This window comes from Antechinus flavipes, chromosome 1 (assembly GCF_016432865.1).
Source record: "Antechinus flavipes isolate AdamAnt ecotype Samford, QLD, Australia chromosome 1, AdamAnt_v2, whole genome shotgun sequence".
Classification (NCBI taxonomy): Eukaryota; Metazoa; Chordata; class Mammalia; order Dasyuromorphia; family Dasyuridae; genus Antechinus; species Antechinus flavipes.
Genome location: NC_067398.1, coordinates 125,515,441 through 125,538,239, shown reverse-complemented (window position 1 = coordinate 125,538,239; position 22,799 = coordinate 125,515,441). Strand labels below are relative to the sequence as shown.

General features: G+C 33.1%; 1 protein-coding gene across 1 annotated transcript in view; it reads left to right on the top strand.

Annotated features, from left to right (window-relative positions):
• PRKAA1 (protein kinase AMP-activated catalytic subunit alpha 1) overlaps nt 1–8,097 on the top strand; it is a 68,355-nt gene extending 60,258 nt beyond the window's left edge. Inside the window, exon 9 of the mRNA XM_051990275.1 lies at nt 5,087–8,097. Within this exon, the coding sequence (XP_051846235.1) occupies nt 5,087–5,331 (245 nt within the window). The 3' untranslated portion in view covers nt 5,332–8,097. The remainder of the gene's footprint in view (nt 1–5,086) is intronic.
• The last annotated feature ends 14,702 nt before the right edge of the window (nt 8,098–22,799 follow it).

The following is a 22,799-nucleotide window of genomic DNA, read 5'->3' as shown; positions in this document are numbered from 1 at the left end:
TCACATAAGTCTTTACAAATTTTTTGGAAGCCTGTTCATCATTTCTTATAAAACAATGACATTCCATTACATTCAGATACCATATATATAGCCATTTCACCAACTGTGGGCAACTACTCAGTTTCCTTGCAACTACAAAAATGGATATTGCAAACATTTTTGCACATATGGGTCCTTTTCTCTCTTTTATGATCTCTTTGGCATACAGACCTCATAGACATATTGTTGGATTAAAATGTCTTCTCAGTTTTATATCCCTTTGGGCATAGTTCCTAATTGTTCTCTAGAATGGTTGAATAATTTCACAACTCTCCCACCAATGCATTAGTGTCCCTGTTTTCCCACATACCCTCCAAAATATATTCTTATCTTTTCCTATTAGCCAATCTGAGCAGTGTGAAATAGTACCTTAGAGTCACCTTAATTTGTATTTCTTTAATCAATAGTGATTTAGAGCATTTTTTCATATGACTAGAAATAGCTTTAATTACTTTGTCTGAAAATTGTTCATATCTTTTGACCATTTATCAATTGGGGAATAGTTTGTAATCTTATAAATTTGAGTTCTTTTATATATTTTAGAAATGAGGCTCTTATCAGAAAAACTGACTGTAAAAATGTTTTCCCAGCTTCCTGCTTTCCTTCTAGTTTTGATTGTATTGGTTTTGTTTGTGCACAGTCTTTTTAATTTAATGTAATCAGAATTATTCACTATGCATTTCATAACATTCTCTAGTTCTTCTTTGGCCATAAATTCCTTCTCCACAAATCTGAAAGGTAGACTATCCCTTGTTCTAATTTCAGGATGATTTTTCTAAAGCATATATGTATGTTTAGGGAACTGCAGTAGCCCCTTTTTAGTTCCAGAATAAACTATAAATCCCTCAGCTTGGCATTTAAAGCTCTTCATAACCTGGTCCCTTCCTGCCTTTCCCTCCACAAACTTTGATCTAGCTTCACTGGCCTGTAGTTCCTTGAACACAACACTCCACCTCCTATCTCCATTTTTTTGCCCTTGCCATCCAAAATTCCTGGAATTCACTGATCCTTTACCTGTACTGCTTGATTTCTGTGGCTTTCTCCAAGACCCAGTCCAAGTCCCAACTATTATAAGATGCCTTTCCCGGTCCTCTTTCCCCTCTTAGATTGCCTTTTATCTAGACCTTTTAGATCTTATATCAAGTGATCTTCATATGGCTCTTCCGTTAAGATATGAACTCTTGGAGGACAGGGACTGATTTGACATTTCTTTCTATTCACAATGCCTGGCACTTAGTAGTTCTTAATAAATATTTTGTTGAATGATTGATAAAACTGAGGGAGAGCATAAGTTTATTTACTGCTCAGAATCTTTATGCCTCAACATTGTGAATAGTTTTTTCAAGAGAAGTGTTGGAAAGTGATGGATACATTGATTGCCAAATGGTACCATTAAAAAAAATGAACTTGACTAAGTCAGAATAACAATAATTAATTTTTTAAAAAATCTTCATGCTCTGGAAGGTGCTTTCCTTATATCATTTAATAAGGAAAAGATAAGAAGATAGCCATAAGACTGTAACAGCCATTGACCTTGAAAAATGGGAAATCAACAAAAGTAAAACTATATAGACTCAAATTATTATTTGTTAAAGAATTTGACTGTTGTAAAATGTTATTTGCAATAGTATTTTTTTGGAGAGCAAAAGTTCTGTGGTTGCTAATGGAAGTATGGGATTATTGCCTAAATTTTTAAAATGTGTTGCAGCCAAAAGAGTAAGAATGTAATAATACAGAACTAAACGGAGTATTAGATTTAAAACAAAGTAATCCCTACTCTCAATAGAACTTACATTTTTTTCCTCAATAGTATTTTATTCTTTCAAACATATGTAAAAATAGTTTTAAACATTCATTTTTGTAAGAGTTTGTGTTCCAGATTTTTTCTTCTTCCTTCCCTTATTTCCCCCTTCCCAAGAAGCAAGCAATCTGGTATAAGTTATATATACATTTTAAACATATTTCCCTATTTATCTTGTAGTCCAAGAAAAATCAGATCAGAAGGGAAGAAACTACAAGAAAGAAAAAGCCAAAAAAATTATGATGTGCTTCTGTTCATACTTTATCTCCATAGTTCTCTTTCTGAATGTGGATGGCATTTTCTTTTCTTTTCTTTTTTTTTAATTTTTATTTAATAATTACTTTATATTGACACTCGTTTCTGTTCCGATTTTTTTTTCCCCTCCCTCCCTCCACCCCCTCCCCTAGATGGCAAGCAGTCCTTTATATGTTGGATATGTTGCAGTATATCCTAGATACAATATATGTTTGCAGAACCAAACAGTTCTCTTATTGCATAGGGAGAATTGGATTCAGAAGGTATAAATAACCGGGGAAGAAAAACAAAAATGCAGATAGTTCACATTCATTTCCTAGTGTTCTTTCTTTGGGTGTAGCTGCTTTTGTCCGTCATTTATCAATTGAAACTCAGGTCTCTTTGTCAAAGAAATGTGGATGACATTTTCCTTCCCAAGTCTTTGGAATTGTCTTGGATCATTGTATTGCTAAGAAGAGCCAAGTCTATCATAGTTGATCATTACATAATCTTGTTACTGTGTACAGTGTTCTCTTGGTTCTGCTCACTTCACTCAATATTAGTTCATGTAATGTAAGTCTTTCTAAGCTTTTCTGAAGTCATTCTGTTGACCATTTCTTATAGAATAGTAATATTCCATTATATTCATATACTGTAACTTATTCATCCATTTCCTCAACTTATGGACACCAGTCAGTTTCCAATTCCCCGTCACTACAAAAAGAGCTGCTGTAAATATTTTTGCACATGTGAATCCTTTTCCCTCTTTTATGATCTCTTTGGGATAGAGACATTGCTGGATTAAAGAATATGCACAGTTTGATAGCCCTGTGGGCATAGAAGAATTTATATTATAATGGAAGATATCATAGTTTTGAGAGAAAAGATATGTGCAGTTGGAGAAATGAGGATGGACAAAATGTAGAGGATAGTATCTGAAAGAAGTTTGAAGGAAACCAGGTATTTCAAGAGATGTGAGATTCCATGCACTGGGGACAGACAGGTGATAAAGTATCCTCTGCCAGCGTGGCAGCCATTGTTATTAGACCATAGAATATTTGGAGAGAAGTAATGTGTAAAAAGACTGGAAAGATAGAAAGTGGCCAGCTTATAAGAATTTTTAGATGCTAAAGGAATTCAAGTTATATTCTTAAGGTAATAGGGAATCACTGAAATTTATTAAATAATGAAGTTTTTGGGGAATTACCTTGGGGATTATACAGAAGACAAATTAGAATGGGGAGAGACCTGGGGAAGGGAGACCAAAAGAAGCTGTTGAAATAAATGTCTATAAGAGGTAGAGAAGAGGTAGCTTAGATGATTGAGGGTAAAGGTTGAGGGATTGTTACCAAAGTTGTAAATGTGGTGGTGCCCACAATAATAGGGAGTTTGGAAGAAGGGTAGGCTGGAAGAAAAGGAAAATAAATTCTGCCTTGGATGTGCTGTATTTGATATGCCTATGGAATATTCAGCTTTGAATGTACAGTAAGTAGTTGATAATGTATAATGAGTTCAGGAGAGAGACAGAATTTGTTAGTGTTGTCCTTTGTTCTCAACGAGGACCAAAATGACATCAGTTGAGTTACAGTGTGCCCTGCTGTGGCTGATTAAACCAACACGAGCTTGGTGGACTCTCTAACTTGCATATCTTGTGTTTATTCTGAGCTAATTCAATTCTGCTTTACTCATAGGGCATGCCATGCTGGATAGTTCTGTGCCAGTATTTCCCATATCATAAAATCACTTCTAAAATTCTAAAGACCAGGTAGGACTATATGTGTGTGTAGACCAGGACATCATCTGACAATTGAATCCATGGAAATTGGTGAGATTACTAAGTGAGAAAATTAGAAAAGCAAAAAGTTCCCAGAATAGAAACTTGAAATACAGTGAAATTTAGAGGGCAAAAGAAGAGTAAATGGTTGATTATCCATTAATAGAAACAGGTGTATGGAGGAAGAATCTTCAGTTGAGTGATGTTAAGCTAGATTTCTGTAGATTTAGAAGAGAATCACAGAAGAAGAAATTGAAGCACTGTGTACAGATGTCTTTTTCAAGTCTGATGAAGGCAAATGAGATAAAAGACAGTTGTTAGCAGTGATGGTAGAATCTTGAAAGGGTTTTTCTTTTTTTTTTAAGTTGGGGAGACCCAGACATGTTTGTAGGTGTAAGGGCAAGAACCAATAAACAAGGAAATATTGAAGATTAGAGACAGAAGGAATGGAAGTGTAGATGTTATGATTTGAAGGGAATAAAAGGGAGTGCCTAATTAATAATTATTTCTTTTTTCATGGTAAAATATTAGGTAATATACAAAAGGGTAGGAAATGTATATTATATGAGACTTGAAGAGGTTTGGAGTAGCTTTTATGGGTAGGATAGAGAATTAATTAGGGAATTGCTTTGTTGGAGTGAAGCTTCAGTAACTTTGTAGTGGAAGTGACACACATATATATATATACACACACACATTATAGTAGATGGTCCATCTAAGGAATGATGTAGACAGTAGATGACTTTTCCCTCCTGTTTTTCATTCTCACCTTCAACTTAAATTTGATTAGGAACAGGTGGGTGAATAAATATGCAATTGAATTGCTAGTGATTGTTTTGTTTTAAATTATATTTCTTATTTTTATATTTTCTTCAATTCATTTAAGTTAAAATCAGAATTTTCTTACAATAGAAATGATTTTACTGCTGTCTAGCAATGTTCAAGAATTCATTTGGTGCTAATGAAACCAAAGTATGTGTTCAATTCTGGTTAGCTTTCTGTAGAACAGAACTACTCTCTAGTTGCAGACTACAGTTGGCTCTAACTAATGATTACAAAAGTGCATTTCATGATCATAAATGGGGAACTATGAGTGGGCTGAGGATGATTTGCCTTAAAAAATGCATTTTTTCAAAATCAAAAGCATATATTTTTCTGACAAACTTGTCAAGTGTAATCTTAATATATAAAACTTTTTTCATTTTCAAAATGTGATGAATTGAAATTTCTTTTTCTAGATGAAATCACTGAAGCCAAATCTGGAACTACTACTCCACAAAGATCAGGTTCTGTGAGCAATTATCGATCTTGCCAAAAGAATGATTCAGATGCTGAAGCCCAAGGAAGATCCTCAGATGTTTCCCTTACCTCATCAGTGACTTCACTTGACTCTTCTACAGTTGACTTAACCCCAAGGCCAGGAAGTCACACAATAGAGTTTTTTGAGATGTGTGCAAATCTTATTAAAATTCTTGCACAGTAAACATAAAAGTTTGCTTATTTCTTTCATGGCAATAAGCATGCAGAAATCATAGCCAAATGCTTCCATTTGTAATCAAGTTATAATTATGGCACTGAGAACAATAGCCCTTTCTGAATGCAATTTGCACAGAGATTGGAACGTGATTAATAGGCTAATATGAAGAAGTGAATTGTGATTATTTTATTGTCCATTTTTCAACAGGTATATGGTATATAATACAAAAGGCACAATGAATTCTAAGTCTTTCAAACTCACTTGAGTTTTGAATATTTTACTGCACACTGGGCTTTGTAGAATATTACTGTTTTACCTCAAAAGCCTTTATATTTCTGTTTTGTTAAATTTTTTATTTAGAATTTGAGTTAATAAATACTTGCTTGTTACTCCCTAGAAATATAAAAAAGTGATTAACTCCTATAAGTGCTTGTTCTTTAATCATCCAACAATTTTAATAGTCTGAAAGACTATCCCTTACATTATCTTATAACTGAAACTTGTTACTTCAAAGACATAAAAATGTAAACACATTTTAGTTAAGTTTGAGAAGTCTAAGTACAGATAGTGCTTCTGCATTCAGATATCTTTGACACTGAATTCTTATAGTAAGTGCTAATACTTTCTATATATAAATTGCTCTTTCTGTCATAAGGGATGAGTTGGCATACACTGTAAATAAAACATTGGGCAATGCTCTCCAGTTTTAAAAATACTCCACCTTTTATAACATCTTGACAATTCATTATTAAATTAAGCATGATTCTTTAGCCAATTGATTATGTATCTGTTTTAAATTGGTAATGCAGATAACATCTACAGAGTATTTAACTGCCCAGATATTTGGGACTTTTGTTTCTCTGATGAAAATTAGCATGGAAAATTCAGTCCTTTAAAGGATCACATTTCCCCAATTAGCTTTAGGTTTTGATTAATTTTTTAAATAGTGTTATATAAACTGAAGAAAATGCTAAACCACCTCAAGATCTGATTTTTAGAGACTTGTTTCTATAGCTGGAAGTATTCTTCTCCCCCCCCCCCATCCCCCCCTAGTAACAGTGTCATATAGCTCTGGTAAATACAAATTTAAAGCCATTTTAAAGGAATTTAATATCATGTGTATGCTAATAAATATAAACAAATTCTGAATCTAATATTCTTGCCTTATATATGTTACTTTCAGTTTTATTTGTTTTATGAATAATATAGCACTGTTCCATGTCCCCAAATATTTCTTTCCTTTATTTAGTTATCTTTACTTATTAGGTTTGTATTAGGCGAATACAGTGCATTTTTGCCTAATTAGATGATAGTGTGTCCATTTGAACATCATGGTAACTTACATAAAGAGTTACTGTAGTTGTGAGTTCAGCTGCAACAACTTAGTAACTATACTGGGTTGAAAAGAAGCATAACATGCTTTATGTCCAGGATTGTTGTATGTTACTTTAAATGTGGAGTTTGTACATAGCATTAATATATCTACTTAATATAAATTTTAAAAAATTTAAAATTTTTTTCTTTATGATCCTTCGTATTTAGAATTGTATTTTGACACATTCTCTTCAAGTAAAACATAATATCCCTGGAGGTTAGTAAAAGATTGTATTTTTTAAAGTTGAAGATTTTGGGGTGTGTATATTGTATAGAGGACATTACTATAATGTCTATTATATGTTGAGGAAGAAGAACCAATTAAATAGAACTTTCTAAAATACTTTATTAATCTTACAAAATTCAATTCTGATATATTCTTCTAAGTTATTGTGATCCCTTCTAGAAACTGAGTTTTATTTTGAAGATGTTTTAATATTGTACTTGTACAAATAGTATAATAAACGCACAGACTTTATTGCAGTATATTGCTTTTTAAGCTGGGATCTTTTTGCAATGAAATGAACTTTTGGTTGTATTTGTCAAGGTTGAATCAAAATTTTCACAATCTGTTGTAGTATGCAAATTCTAACTAATATTGAAGACCTTCAAGAAGTCAAGATGAAAATGGTTTTTAATCTTTTTTTATATCTTTTCAGCAATTTATATTTTTTTGTGCTTTAATGCAACCATGTTTTTTACTTTGTCTTGACAGCTGGAAGATGTATAGGTTTTTGCCACAAATGTATACATAGTTTTGAATATAATGCAGATTTTTCTGGCATGTAAAGAGTTTGACATTAAAATAGATGATTTCTCATTGAGAGGAATTTTTTACTGGGATTGGGGGGAAAGAAGCTTGTACTACTTAGCTAATTTAAATGTGATTTCATTAAGATATGACTCCATCTTTTATTTGTTCCATTTTTTTTTCTTGAAATGTGTGTAGTTCAAGATTTTGGAAGATTTTTTTTACACTGATTTCCCCCTTTTATACATTGTTGTCTTTGATATCATAGTGATGTCATCCATGTTGAATTGATGTCATGATAATGTGGAAAAAGTAGCAGGTTTCACTAAACTTCAGAAAACTGATTGGCATTTTGGAGAATGAAAACAGAAAAGATTTGGTCAAATATATGTTGTTTGTATCTTTTTCTTACTTTCCCTCTTCCAAGTTTTCACTAATGTGAAAGCACTTTGACTTATCTTTCCTTTTTATTATTTCTCACATTCACTGATAAATTGAAATTCTACATGCAACATTTTATAAATTGGTAGTAAGATAGACATCGATCTTTGTGGTGCAATATTCTGAGAATTTTCATGTATGTTTTGAGTGTATTTTCAGCACAAATTTTCAAATAAAACTATTTACTCTGCTTTAGAGCCACTGTACATAGCACAGTGATCTTTTTTTTTTTTTTGTAATGAATATTATGCTTAATTCCTTTAACAATATTTGGCAGTAGCAAATGGGGGGGGGATGTTTGTAGTTATGGAGCTTTAATTTAAAAAAATGACATCTAAATATAAAATAATTATTATTTTTAGGTTTTAATGTGTGCAAATGATTTTGTTCTTTGTAACTAGATTAGTAAATGTTTAATTCATTTGATATTAAAGCAGTTTAAAACATTAGAAATATATATATTTATAAAATGAAATTACAGTAGCTACATTAATTGCTAACTACTAGTACTTACATAGTATATTTTTAATTATCATTGATTGTGTTGTTTCCTAATGGAGTCTGCTAATTATTATCAGCCATAATTTTAGAAATTATAATCTTATGATTTGTATCAAGATTTGTTCTATATAGACTGTCATGTCTAACATGCAATACCAACCTTTTAACTTTATGGCAACTTTTATCTTGCTATATTTATCTTAACCTTTCAGAATTAAGATTAATTTAGTCTATGAACAGAAAGACTGTGAATTCTATTTTTAAAATTGATTTTAATGGCTGTTAAAAATTTAATTTACAAAAGTTTTAGTGTGGTTCAGTTAAGCTTTTAATTTCTTAAACTGAGCTAACACTTGGGACAAGTTATATATTGTCTCCAGTTTTCGAATCAATCACCTTTGAAAGCTGTGGATATCTAACATGTGTTGGATGACTAGGTCAGATAGATTAGTAAATAATCTCTATCTCTATACACACACATACTTTTTTTTTTTCATGTAATATAAACACTATATGTATGTTTTGTTAGATACATTTCAAATGTTTGCCTTTTTAAAGTTTATTATTCATAACAATGCTACTTTTATGCATTTTTATGTGAGAGGTTTGTGTGAAGATATCACTAATTTTATATCAGAGTAGATTTGCGTTAAATGTTATTTTACAGGAATTTAAATAGATATTTTTTAATATGCCACTGAACTTTCATCCAAGATGTGAAAGAGTGACACTCAGCTTTAAAAAGAATTTATTTGAAATTAATTTTGATGTCATTGCATTTGAGTCCTATCTTTTTGCTGCCCTTGCTAATGATAATGAAAAAAAACCCTCCAATTTTCTAGGTATTAAAATTTGGAGACTAGTATTCAGTAAGCATGGTGGCCTTGAATTTATTCAGTAGGTAAAATGTAGTCTAAGAAAAATAGTCATTAGTCTCACATTTAGTGCACAAGAATCATAACTGGTAATAGTGTTGAAGGACTGAGGTAGAAGAAAGAGAAAAGGCAGGAAAATTATTGGAAAGCCTTTTGTTGTTATCCATGTTGGTTATGAGGGATTGCCATTTCAAAGACCACAGGAGATTAATCATTATTCATCTTTAGATAGTGAGCTTTTTTCAATCAAAATATGTTAGAAGAAAAAAGTATAGAGGTTAATGTAGTTATATATTATTCCAAAGTATATTCAATTGCTTTAAAGCAGTGTTCTTCAATAGAACAAAACATGTAGTTATCCCATAAGAAAATCCTCTTATGAAGAAGCTATAGCCAGTCATCCAGTATGTATTTGAAGCCATTCCAGCTTGGTATGGTGTGTTTTCTGAAGACTATGCTTTACTGGACCAGCTTTGAAAGGTCACCTTCATGCCATGATTGGAATAGCAAATCCAAATACTGCCACAAATAAGAATTGTGTATGTGCCAAAGTCAGTTTACCATTAATTTGAAATTTATGTTGATGATTTCCTTACTTTCCCCAATAACATAAGGTTATCTTTTCTCAAAAAAGGAAAGATAGAGAATTTCAACTTTCAAATTAATGATCTGTTTTTGAAATTTTAGAGAAAAGATGATATTTGTTTCACTGTAGAGTCTTTGTTGTCAATAATATGACCATCTATTTTGTTTTAATTTTATAATTGTAAACTGTCTCTAAATTTAAACAAATTACTTTTCTTAACAGGATAATGCTTAAAGTTTGAAGTCTTAAAGCCACTGCTTTGAGTAAGGGAGTAAGGCTGACAGATAAATCTTGGTTCTATCCATCAGCTTACATTCAAATTCTATTTAGATTATGCTTTGATTTTCTTTTCAATGAGAAAAATCATCTCTCCTACTTGCACACATATTCTCCCTCCCCATTGAGAAAGGAAAAAAAAAAATTACAAATAATGTACAATCAAAACAAATTACTGTATTGGTGACTGATTCCACCCCTCGCCAAATTTCACTATTTAAAAGTCCATCTAACTTTCTGTAAAGAAGTAGATAATATGTTTCATCTTGAATTTTCTGGACTAATGGTGTCAAACTTAGATAAAAATAGATTTCTTTATATCTATCTTGTGCTGCGTTTTTTTTTTTTTTTTAATGTTTCTCAATTAAATTTTTACAAAGTTCTGCCTGTACTCAGGATTTTTGTAGGCTAGTTAGACATCTCTGCTCTGGAATTATGGAAAATCATAGCATTTATTATAGTTTTTAAGTCTTTCAAAGTTGTTTTGTACAATACTATTGAAAAAGTGGTAGTTCTACTTCACTCTGTATCAGTTCATACAGGTTTCTCTAAAATTTCTTATAGTGCTGTAGCATTCCATCCATATATCATGGTTCATATTACCCTAATTTGTTCAGTTATTCCCCACTTGATGGATACCCACTCAGATTCAAGTTTTTTGCCATCACAAAAAGAGTTGTTAGCAGCATTTTTGTACATAGGGGTGTTTTTCTTCATTCATTGATCTCTTTGTGTTGTAACTGAATCAAAAATTATGCACAGCTTAATAATTTTTTGGACATTATTTCAAATTGATCCTGAGAAAGCTTATATCTGTTAACAGCTATATCAGAAGTTCATTAATGAACTTATTTTCTCATACTTTTGCTAGCATTTGTTATTTTCCTTTTTTTTTGTGAGTTTTGCTTATCTGATGAGTAAAAGATAGAATCTCAGTTTTAATTTCCAGATATTTATTCATAATTTAGACCTTTTTAAAAATGTGGTTATTCATATTTAATGAATTCATCATCAATGAATGAATAAAGGAGGTCATCCTGCCATCTAGGAGAAGAGGTGGGGGGAAGTAGGGGAAAAATTGGAACAAAAGATCTGGCAATTGTCAATGCTATAAAATTACCCATGCATATAACTTGTAAATAAAAAGCTATTTTTAAAAATATATGGTTATTAATAACATTACATTTCTTTCCTGAACATGTGTATTTCTCATTTATTTCTTCCTCTTCCTAGAAAGATCATAATAGTTTGATCATTCTGCTTCAATTTAATTTGTTTTCCTTTTTAATTATATGTATTTTACTTTCTGTATTTAAAAACTCTATCCAGAGGAGTCCTTATTGCCAAACCTGCCCATGCCACAAATAGTAAAATGATGAAATAGAATGATCAAACTATTTTGATAAGCCAAGTTCACAGACTCCAGGTTAAGAACTATTGTAAAAAAATTCTCTAAGAGGAAGAGGAGGAAATAATTGAGAAATGCATTTGATAGAAAAACAAACATCTGCATTTTGTTATTATCTGGACGACATATTTAACCAAACTATTAGGTCTTTTGATAATCCCTATTACATTGTGAGGAAATTCCTTAGATGTTAACCCTAAGAATTCTCGTTATACCTCACATTAAAGGTTTTTTCCCCCTCAAAGGGAGGCCAGTATTTTCCCCACTCTAAACTGGTACTTGTAGATTTATATTCTCACAATCCTTTAACAAACTCGCCTCTTTAAAGTTCATATTTAATAGACCTTTGTGACCACATTTCATGGATGTGAGTATATAGTTAAACCTCCCCACTAATTCTCTATTCACTTTCTCCAACACAAATATCCTATCTTCATAGAAAATAAGTATTGTGAAGCAAAACATCACAGGTTTCCACTGTTTCATTCTGTACAGGAGTATAGAATGTCTTAATCATCTGTCTGCTAAAAAGGTAGGAATTAGACTTCGTCATCAATCATCTGGAAACCATAATTGGTTATTGCATTGATCTAAGTTGAGTCTTTCAAAGTTGTCCTTTACGTATAATTTTCTAATTTTTGCTTACTTTGCATCAGTTCACAAATCATCCCTATTCTTAATCTATCACTTATAATTTCTTAAATATATTTCATTATATTCACATACAGTATTCAGCCATTCCCCACTTGATGGGTACCCACATTGTTTCTCTTTTTGTTATGATTAAAAGTGCTGTTATATTCTTGTATATATTTTCCTTTCTCACCTCTTTAAGGTATATACTTAGTAGTAGTATACACAATTTAGTGCTTTCCAAGAATGGTTGAATCAATTCAAATGTCATTTACCAACAATTCTTATTCTTCTACATCTCCCCTCAATGGCAATTGCCATTTTGTTCTCTAATGTCAATCTGGTGTGAGGTTATCTCAGAGTAGCTTTAATTTGCATTTCTCTGGTAATTGATTATTTGGAAAATTTCCCCCCCTTATACTTGTTGATCTCTTACACTTCTTCATTTGAAAATAGTATAGTCTATTTTTTCCTTTAGTCATTTATCTATTGGGAATGAGTCTTGTATCTTAGATCTGATTATTATCAGAAAACTTAACTCCTACGACTCTTCCCCACCCACTCTTTCCAGTTAATAGTCCCTTAACATTCTAATTATACTGACTTGACTTGTATAAATTCCACTTGTCTAATGAGTTCTGCATCTCAGTTGTCTTTTTCACCTCATCCTTTTGGGGTGATTTCAATATCTATATTGATATTCCCTTTTATCTCGATCTCCTGGGCTTTCTGACCTCCCTATAGTAAGACATGCCTTTTCCAACCCTATCATTAGATTCTTCCTCTTCCTCTAAAATTCTTAACTTCTCAAATCCTGACCTTGCTTTTTTTCCCCTCTATGACCTTATGATTCTCCTGATCCTACTTTTACTATCCCCTTGTTGACTGACAACCCTGCTTACTCACTCTCCTGTCACCAGTTCAGTAATAAACAAAAAGTAGTTTTATGAAATTTCAGTTGTTCTTGCTTTGCTAACTTCAAGGGAGGCTAACAAATAACTTGTGCTCATGTTTTGGTTGACTCATTAGATTATACATTTAGTCACCTTCAGCCTCGCATAAACTTTGCTTTTGCCTATTTTAGGATTCTTTTTAGGTTGTACATTTGTGGCTTTTTAAAAATTACTTTTAAGTTGTTACTTTATTGGGAACCAGAATTTAGAGTGAAAATGCACCTTTTTTATTGTTCAGCCCCATCATTTTATAGATGAGGAAGTTGATGAGTCAAAGAAAAAAAATCATAGGAAAATAACAATGTGAAAGAAAATTATATTGATGAAACACACCAAAATTTCTGGGATGCAGCTAAAACCATCAGCAAACATATATTAACAAACTAGGAAAAGGATCAGTGAACTGTGCAATTTAAATGGAAAAAAAAAAGGAAACCGAAAAAGCATGAAAAGGATATTTTAAAATTAAAGGAGGAATAAACTTAGGATCCAGAAATGAGAAAGCTAAAACTTTGAAAAAATTGATACAATTGCCAATCTGATTAAAAAGAGCAGTTAATCAACAAAATAATGAGTAATGTAAAATAAGGAAAATTTAAAACAGTTAAAAATGTGTTATGCAGTTAGGTGGTAATAAAAATGAGAACATGAAAGAAATTGAAGGATACTTTCTTAAAAATCAAAATACCCAAACTAGCAGAAGACCAGTTAGAGATCTTAAATAATCCTATCTCAAGAAAGGAAATAGAACTTAACTGTAAAGGGAGGGGAAAAATGCCTGGTCCTGATGAATTCACAAGAGAATTCTAAAATACTTTTAAGAACAATTAGTACATGTGCTTTACAAGTTATTCTCAAAAACAGGGAAGGAAAGCATTTTACCAGATTTCTTTTATGAGACATGTGGTAAACATGAACCAGAGAAAGATAAAGCCCATGGGAATTATAAACATACCATTAATGAGAAATTTAAGTACAGTGATTATTAAAGAAGTTATTGCTTACAGCCAAATTGTATTTATATCTGGGTTTCAAGGATGATTCATCATTAGAAAAATAATGTTTTTCCCTATTAAAAACAAACCACATGACTATCTCAATAAATGTGGGGAAAGCCTTTAAATGAAATAAAACATTAATTTATGCTAAAAACCTGCAAGGTATAGTCCAGTGGTCCTCAAAGTATAGTCCAAAGAATTATTGGGGTCTCTGAAACCCTTTCAGAGGGTCTACAAATTCAAAATTATTTTTTTATTTCTAATATAGTAAATAGCTATAAATATAACCCATGTGAACAAAAACTCTTTGAGCAGATTCTCGATATTTTTTTTTTTAACAACATGAAGATACTGAGAACAAAAGTTTGAGAACCACTGCGTATAGTCAGACATATATTTTTAAGACTTTTTCTTACTATAAAGTTTTAAGGCAAAATGAGTTATGTGCAGTGGATATTTCTCAATATATATAGTTGTAAACAAAGATGTCTATGGACTTTTAAAAAATATAATTCTGGAAATGCTATCAATAGTGGTAAGATGAGAAAGAAAGGCATAAAAATGGACAGAGGAGATAAAACTTTTTATTTGTTGGTGATGAAGTGATTTATTTGCAAAATCTTAAGGGAATTAACAGACATTTTGAGACAACAGCTTTAGCAAAGTTATATCCCATTTTATTTTTAAAAATTTTTTTTTCTCATTTTATTTCCAGGTTCTAGCTTGATTATTATTTTTATTTTTTTATTTTTAATAACTTTTTATTGACAGAACCCATGCCTGGATAATTTTTTTACAACATTATCCCTTGCACTCACTTCTGATTTTTTCCCTCCTTCCCTCCACCCCCTCCCCCAGATGGCAAGCAGTCCTATACATGTTAAATAGGTTACAGTATATCCTAGATACAATATATGTGTGCAAAACTGAACAGTTCTCTTGTTGCACAGGGAGAATTGAATTCAGAAGGTATAAATAACCCGGGAAGAACAACAAAAATGCAAGCAGTTTACATTAATCTCCCAGTGTTCTTTCTTTGGGTGTAGCTACTTCTGTCCATCCTTGATCAATTGAAACCGAGTTAGGTCTCTTTGTCAAAGAAATCCACTTCCATCAGAATACATCCTCATACAATATCATTGTTGAGGTATATAATGATCTCCTGGTTCTGCTCATTTCACTTTGCATTAGTTCATGTAAGTCTCTCCAAGCTTCTCTGTATTCATCCCATTGGTCATTTCTTACAGAACAATAATATTCCGTAACGTTCATAATAATATCCCATTTTAGATAATTTAGATAAGTACAGGAATTTATCTGGGGACCAATTTACCAGAGCACCCAAAAGGCTTTTACTGATCTAATTACAAAGTGCTCCTGAAAGAAAGAATAACAATAAGTTAATCTCTCTTCCAAAATCACAGGTCCTCAGCAGGGAAAGCCTCATAATAGAAACCAAACTATACCCCTTTTGGTCTTCTTAAAAAGACAGATCCCCTATCCAATTAATGAGAAATTCCTACCTCATTTTTCAGATCCAGTTGGTTCAATGTCTTCGTTGGATAGAATCTGAGATTCAGGTCCTTGGGAAAGGTTGTTGAAATAGCTATACAAAGTAGAGAGTGTGGACCCTTGAATCAGATTTCTTGCTTTGGCTATTTGCAGCACTAGCACAAATGCAATATTTGTCAGATTTTGTGCAGTCATGTGATTCATTTGTTCGTGTACTATCTAGTTCAGTAGACATCAGTGTATCTTAAGTGAGATTTGTCTACAAATCTGAGTTTCTGCATGAGGAATAAGTATTACTCTGGTTCTGAAAGAATTATTCAAAGTAGAAAAGCACTGATAGTGTCATCAGGGGCTGGGAAAGTTCTGAAAGAAAAAACTTCAAGGCCCTGGTCACAACATGGATGCTCTTCTATTTTATCCAGGCAGCAGCCCTCATCTGGAAACTGTGATTATCTAGTAGAAATTACTGTTCCTTTTACGTGAGAAAGCTTCTGTATTGCAGCTAAGTTCTCATTTATAAATATCATCTATATCCAGACCTTTCTGTTAGGGCAGTGTGTCTAACTGGCAGCTAAACACTTGGTCTCAAAGAAGTTTCACAGTTGCAGGTTCTGCAAGATTTGATTTTCTTTGCTAACATCTGCTTCATCTTGTTCCCTAACAAGGTTATAATATATTTCCTGGACTGTTTCAAACTATGTTATAGCCACTCTGGTCTCCTTTGCCTGGAACTCAGATTCTACCCCTGAAAATGTGGGGGCTCTTCACTTTCCATCTGTAGCTCTGCTTGGTTGGAAATCCAGGAGACAAGGTGCACCTCCCAGGATTAAACAGATTACTTGAAATCTCAACACCATGTTGCTAATTCAGCCTTGGATAATTGACATCTTTCCAACTCCCTTAGCCTACTCAGTCTACTTTGATGGAGGATGGCACCAAACTCTCACAGTTTTCCATTATACAGAGTAGGATTTGGACTTTCTAGCTCACACTCCATTTCTATTTGCACTTCTGTTTGATTTGAACTGCATGGAATAAGATACTCCATAATTTTCTATCACCACTTTTCAGCTTCCTTTTATGTATTGTCTTCTCTCATTACATTGTAAGCTCCTTGGTGGCAGGGACTGTCCTTTTTTATTTGTATCTCTAGCAGTTACATAGAGTTTGTCTTACATTAACCTTTTGTGCCTTCCATCCCTTAGGAACTCTACCTCCCCAAGGGGAATAGAATTGTGCATTCATCTATGTCTTATTTAGTTGTTCCAGCTGGTAATTGGGTCTCAGCAATGGTGATTCTGTTGTCCTGCCTCACTTTTGTGGCCCATTCTTGAGAAAACCTGGATCCTTTTGGACTATATTGATCCTTAAATATCAGGAGTACCTGTCTCACTTCATTGTTGGCTGTGGTTTCTATGTCTGCATAATTCTGAAAACATCAGCTACATAAGAGTCATGTACCAATCTCTGGAATGATCTCTGTGGTGTAATTTTCCTGCATTTTCAGGATCCAGTATCTGTTTTAAGTCTCATCACTCTGTGCTCCACTCTGAGAATGATCAATAGGCTTTTCTCTTTTATGCTGCATATATTAAAGAGAAATTTTAGTATAGGAGTCTTCTGATAGAGCCCTCTTAAACATAAGAGCCTAAGTTTGTTTATACTTTTGCCAGAGTCATCTGGCCTTGCCATTATCTCTGCAACTATGTCCCTTAAGCATTTGTCAGATCCATCACTTTGGCTGGCTCAGGAGACTTCCAGTGTTTCTTGCCCATCCAATCCAAGTTTCCCAAGATTATTCTCTTGGAGTCGTGGTTTGTGTCCAGAGAAAAATGCAAATTTGAAACCTGTGATATTTGCATACAACAGGAGGTATGGCTTATTCTTAGATGATAGAGATTTTGATTAAATTATGACATTCAGTCTTTCCACAGGAATTAGAATTTCCACAGGATTAGAATACTGCTTCTTTAAACTGTTTCTTAGTACAGTGGTGGACAAGCCTGAAATTCATGATCAAAATTCTGAGGCAGGATTAGAGTTGTCTTATCTGCCTTAACTTGTACTTGTATACTCTCTTAATCCTTTTGTTTTTCTGTTCATAACCTTAAAAATGTCTTCACTCTTAAGGTTTAGGTCTATTGGTATAAGGGGACCTCTATGATTTTCAACTGCAAAAGCTATCTTTTCTTTTTTTTTCTTTTTTATTTCTTTGCTGAGGCAATTGGGGTTGTGACTTGCTCAGGGTCACACAGCTAGGAAGTGTCTGAGACTAGATTTGAACTCAAGTCCTCCTGAGTTCAGAGCTGGTACTCTATGCACTATACTACCTAGCTGCCCCTAAAATATATCTTTTCTAAAGATTCCTCCACAGGTGCTCTGTTTGTAGAAAATAATTCCTATTTGAACTCATTCCAAGCCAGGAAAAGTACAATCAAACCTAAACAATGGCCTTATAGAATTGAACCAAGTAGTTATCCATAACAGTTTGCCTTTTGGGATAAAAAGGTGTATTTCCCAAGTAGTCCCATTCAGAAACAATGAACTGAACCTCAGAAGGAGAAAAAAATGTCCAAATTATCTTAAAAAAAAAAAAAGCAATAAATCAAAATTTCCTGCAAAAATAAGCAACCAAAAATTCTATTTTTGCAGATTTCCCACATGTAAAGAAGCTGTCTTCTATTTATAGTATGGAGTAGTATTTAGTACTGTGTAGCTGGAAAGGAGGCAAAATAGACATGATTTGATGCTGCTTCCCTTCTTTCTCTGGGGAGATTAATTATCTGCCAGAAGTAGGAAGTGTAGGGCAGAGTCTGGCTATTGGGCTCTCTTAAGTGGGAGTGAGTATGGGCCTCTTTCCAAGCTCATCTCTATTCATTATGCCACTTACCCTTATCATTCAGCACTTGAGTTCCCAACTAATACCATTTCCTGATGAATATATAAAGCAAGTAGCAAGAAACCTGTTAAATCAAATAGATAGCAAAACAGAAAATGGAAAAAGTATATGTTAGATACTATATAATACACAGAGTGAAAGAATTCTCTTATTGGGAGTGTGTGAGACAGTAGCCACCACAAAAACAGACACTCTCAAAAGTAAGAAAAAGCACAAAGGGGTTTATTATGATCTTGTGAGAAAGGGTATCCCTCATCTGACAAGATGTTTGTCAGTAAAAGGAAAGCAAAGTATGAACTACAAAACACAAGATTAAATAAATCAAGCCCTCCCCCCCTTTGACCTCCCATTGTTTGGGGGAGTCCAGGCTTATACTTTAAACATGGAAATCTACCCCAGAAACAAGAATAAATTGCTTTTTTAAAAAAGTACTTAAATGCTAATTAAGAGTTGGTGAGAAACAGGAGAGGGATGTTCATTTAAGACAATTGAACACCTGCAGCTTTTTAGCTATAGCTCAATTTGTTATTGCAAAAGTATCAAGTCATAATTAGGGAATAGTTAAGGCCATATTCCCATGACAGGGTCTTCCGTCAGTTTATCTCACACAATCCCTCCTCTTTATTATCTTTTGACAACCTCATACCATTCTTGATATATTTCCTCAATCACCAATCCCTCTGGACCTGGTTTGTTCTTTTTCCTCTGCTGGGGTCCAACCTTGTCTAACTGGACTTCCCTCTCCAGCTTGCTCAGTATTTTTTCTCTAGAAATTCCAAATCATATCCCTGACTAATTTTCCCTATAAAACCTACTTATGGGCCATCCCTTGGCTGCTATTTTCCTTTGGGTCAGTCTACCACAAAGTTCTGTCTTGTGAGGTCTTTTCCCTTCCCCCATCCCACATGGTATCTGTCCTAATTCCACTATGTTTTCTGACCCCTCTTCTCCTTACAATTAACTAACTCTTTTAAGGTACTAAGTCCCTTTCAGAATTTAGCCTGCCAGCTAAAGCATGTTCCAACCTCATGAGACACTCTTTCTACTGGGAAATTGTGAGTTCAACCAAGAAACTTGCAAAAACCCTTTCCTTGCTAACTATATGCTCTCTCAAATCTATAACAAATCCAATGCCTTTGTCATCTGATTAGTAATTATTTTGACCATGACCTGGAGTCTAATGAGCCCACAAACATACAAATTGGGATCTGTGCCCCCCAACTCTCATCTGAGGCCATCTATCACTCCAACCATTTGTGTTCCCAGTAATTTGAGTAGGTAACCTTTCACAAATAAAAATGTCTATCACGAAAGTCAGCAATAACAAAAATGCTAAAAGAAACAGATATATGCATCTAGCAACACATAGGCCAAATACTTATTTAGGATATAATGACCATATATTTTCAGAGAGAAAACTGCAAGATCTTCCATATACTGAACACTTGCTGATTATAGAAATTTGCTATTATAAGAGGAAAAAGCAAGGACATGATTATATTAAAAACTGGTCTTTCAGGCCTCAAGCTTGAGAGTACATACATGACAGGATAAAGCATCCTTAGCTCATTTTAACAATTATACCTTATAGCCAGACTGAGGAATAATCAGGCAGGTTCTTACACTGCTGGGAAACTGAGTCAGAAGGATCCTTCCTTAAGTGGAGGCCAAGGTAGTCCTCTCAATTCTTGCCCAGATATTAACCTCCATCTGTAATAATTTGGAATCACATTCCTCCAAATAGCTTGTGGCATATTTCTTTTAGATGGTGGATAGTAATCCATCTTGATAATCCATCAGACAATCATATCTGAATTTAAAGCTCAAAATAATATCAGTTACAGTCGCACGAGATTTTATCTCAAATAGCAAGTCTCATTAATCAAAGCTTTAGGTGAATTTAGTTCTCATGGATCACATATCATAAATAAATATTGACTATACTTAACATTGATAATAGTAAGAGATTCATCCTAGACAATTCACAGGTTATTTTAAAATCTAAGTAGATGGGTTTTAAATTCAACATTACAGAAATCATTTTACTTTAAGATGCTCAATAACCAACCTATATCAAAACATGTTTGGGTATTAATCATGTTCAAAAGGACAAAGATATAAACCACACTTCTCAGAATCTCCTTAAACAATGGAAACAGCTTTAAAATCACTCAACACAACTAATTAAAACTCATATAGAATATGAAATATCCTAATTTCACATTAAAAAATCCTATCAGAACTAACATTAGTAATTTCTTCATCCTAAAAAATGTTAATTCAACTTCCTCCAATTGAGGAGTCCCTCTAAACTTTTCTGGAAACATAAATAACAGGTATAACTTCAATATTGTCAAAATTCCTCTAAATACAATTATTTTCTCCTCCAAAAATATTCCTAAATTCAAGGTCAATTTTAGAGATTATAAATTGTCTTTAAAAATCCATTCTTGAGGTTCCTCCACAGGTCCTTTAAATTGTGTTCTCACTTTCCAGACTGCAGTCTCATTCATCTGTAATATTTGCTTCTTCCAGAACTTAGCAAACTCTCATTCTCCTACAAACTGCAAACTTCAAAAGTATTCTGAATCAGCAATCTTTGTTTCCTATGAGCTAAAAAGGAATGAGAAGATGGCAAGTATATAATTCCTTAAAAACTTAGCCTTTGTTTTAAAAGAGGAAATTTCCCTTTGCCCCCCCCAAATAAAAGTAAACTAAACAGCATCTCATATGGAGAAAGTCCCAGATCACTTTTGGGAACAGTCCTAATTCTTTTAACAAAGCATAGGCAAACATTTGGTCCAAGGCAATTTAATTTTTGACATCAATTTAGTAATCCATTTCTTAAGAAAATGATTCATTCTTTCCAATTTCCCAGATAACAGCAGATGCCTAGGTATATGGAATTGCCACTCAATTTGCTGTCCCCATTATTTTTTATAAAACCTTAGAAGTAAAGTATGTTCCTTTATCAGAATCCATAGTCTCTACAATCCATACAATTTGTTCCATTGGTTATTTCACTAATCTCTTTTAAAGCAGCATAGCTTAGGAGAAAACTTCCACTCATCCTCTATATCTCAGTTTCCTCATTGGAGTCAGTTCATCAAAACCTAACCTAAATATTTTGAAGTCAGGCCCCCTCACTCTGGAGGGACATATCCTCAATACCTTCTTATTTATCTTTAGACATATTATATACTTTTCAGATATAATTTGTTTTACAATTACACATATCCCTAAATGCCAAATTTTCTTGCTTTTACTTCTTTGTTAAAGAGAGAAAGCAAGATAAACTTTAAAGATTCAGAATATAGGTAATATCTAAATAACTTTGGGCCAAATTTCACAAAATTTATACTACATATCCAGTGGGCTGACAAAATGTTAAAGCATAGCTCATACAATTTTTACAAATTCCCCAATATATAATTTAACAAGCAATATAGCAGCTTAAATATATTTCATCTAATTAGGTGATATAAACATGTGACCTCTTTAGCTAAGTTACCAGAGAACCTAAATATTTAATTTAAATCAAATGTAGATTTAAATTTCTAATAACAATACTATAGTATCAATGTAAACATATTTCTAAAATCTTATACCAGAATAAAAAAGTTCATGATTTTAGCACACTAGTGTAATTCTCATACAATTTCAGAATCAGAATTCCAACTTAAACACACACAACCCCAAAATTTAAGATGGTAGAAAAGTGCCCTTTCAAGTCAGTCCACAGGACTTTAAGAAATTGGGGGACTTTAGGATCCTGAGGAAGAAGGTTGGAGAAATATGGACCCAAGTGTCGGTCTACATGTCTGTGGCCCAGTGATAATCCACTCTCCATGCCGGAAAGCTGGAGGAACCATGTAAAGATGTTGGTGCATCGGTGCAAACTCCAGAAGAATTCAGATTAGTCAGGGATACCTCCCTAGTCAAGATAGATTCCACAAACCTGAAAAGCTTGGAAAATTCCAGAGAGGGCTGTTTTTTTGTTTTGATTTTTTTCCTTCTGCGGTTCCTCTTCCTCTCTCTGCACCTTCCTCTCCTCCCCGCCATGAAAATCTCAAGTTCTCAGAAGGCATTTAATCATGTAAATTAGGCCTACTTAAAAATACAACAGACCAACTCAACTTAGCTGATAGTGCCAATCAACTTAAACTTTATTCTCAAAAACCCCAGAATCTGTTGAAATGTTTTAATAGTTCTGTAACTTTAATTATTTCTGCAGATCCAAATTGGCCAGTTTTTAGATCCACAAAAA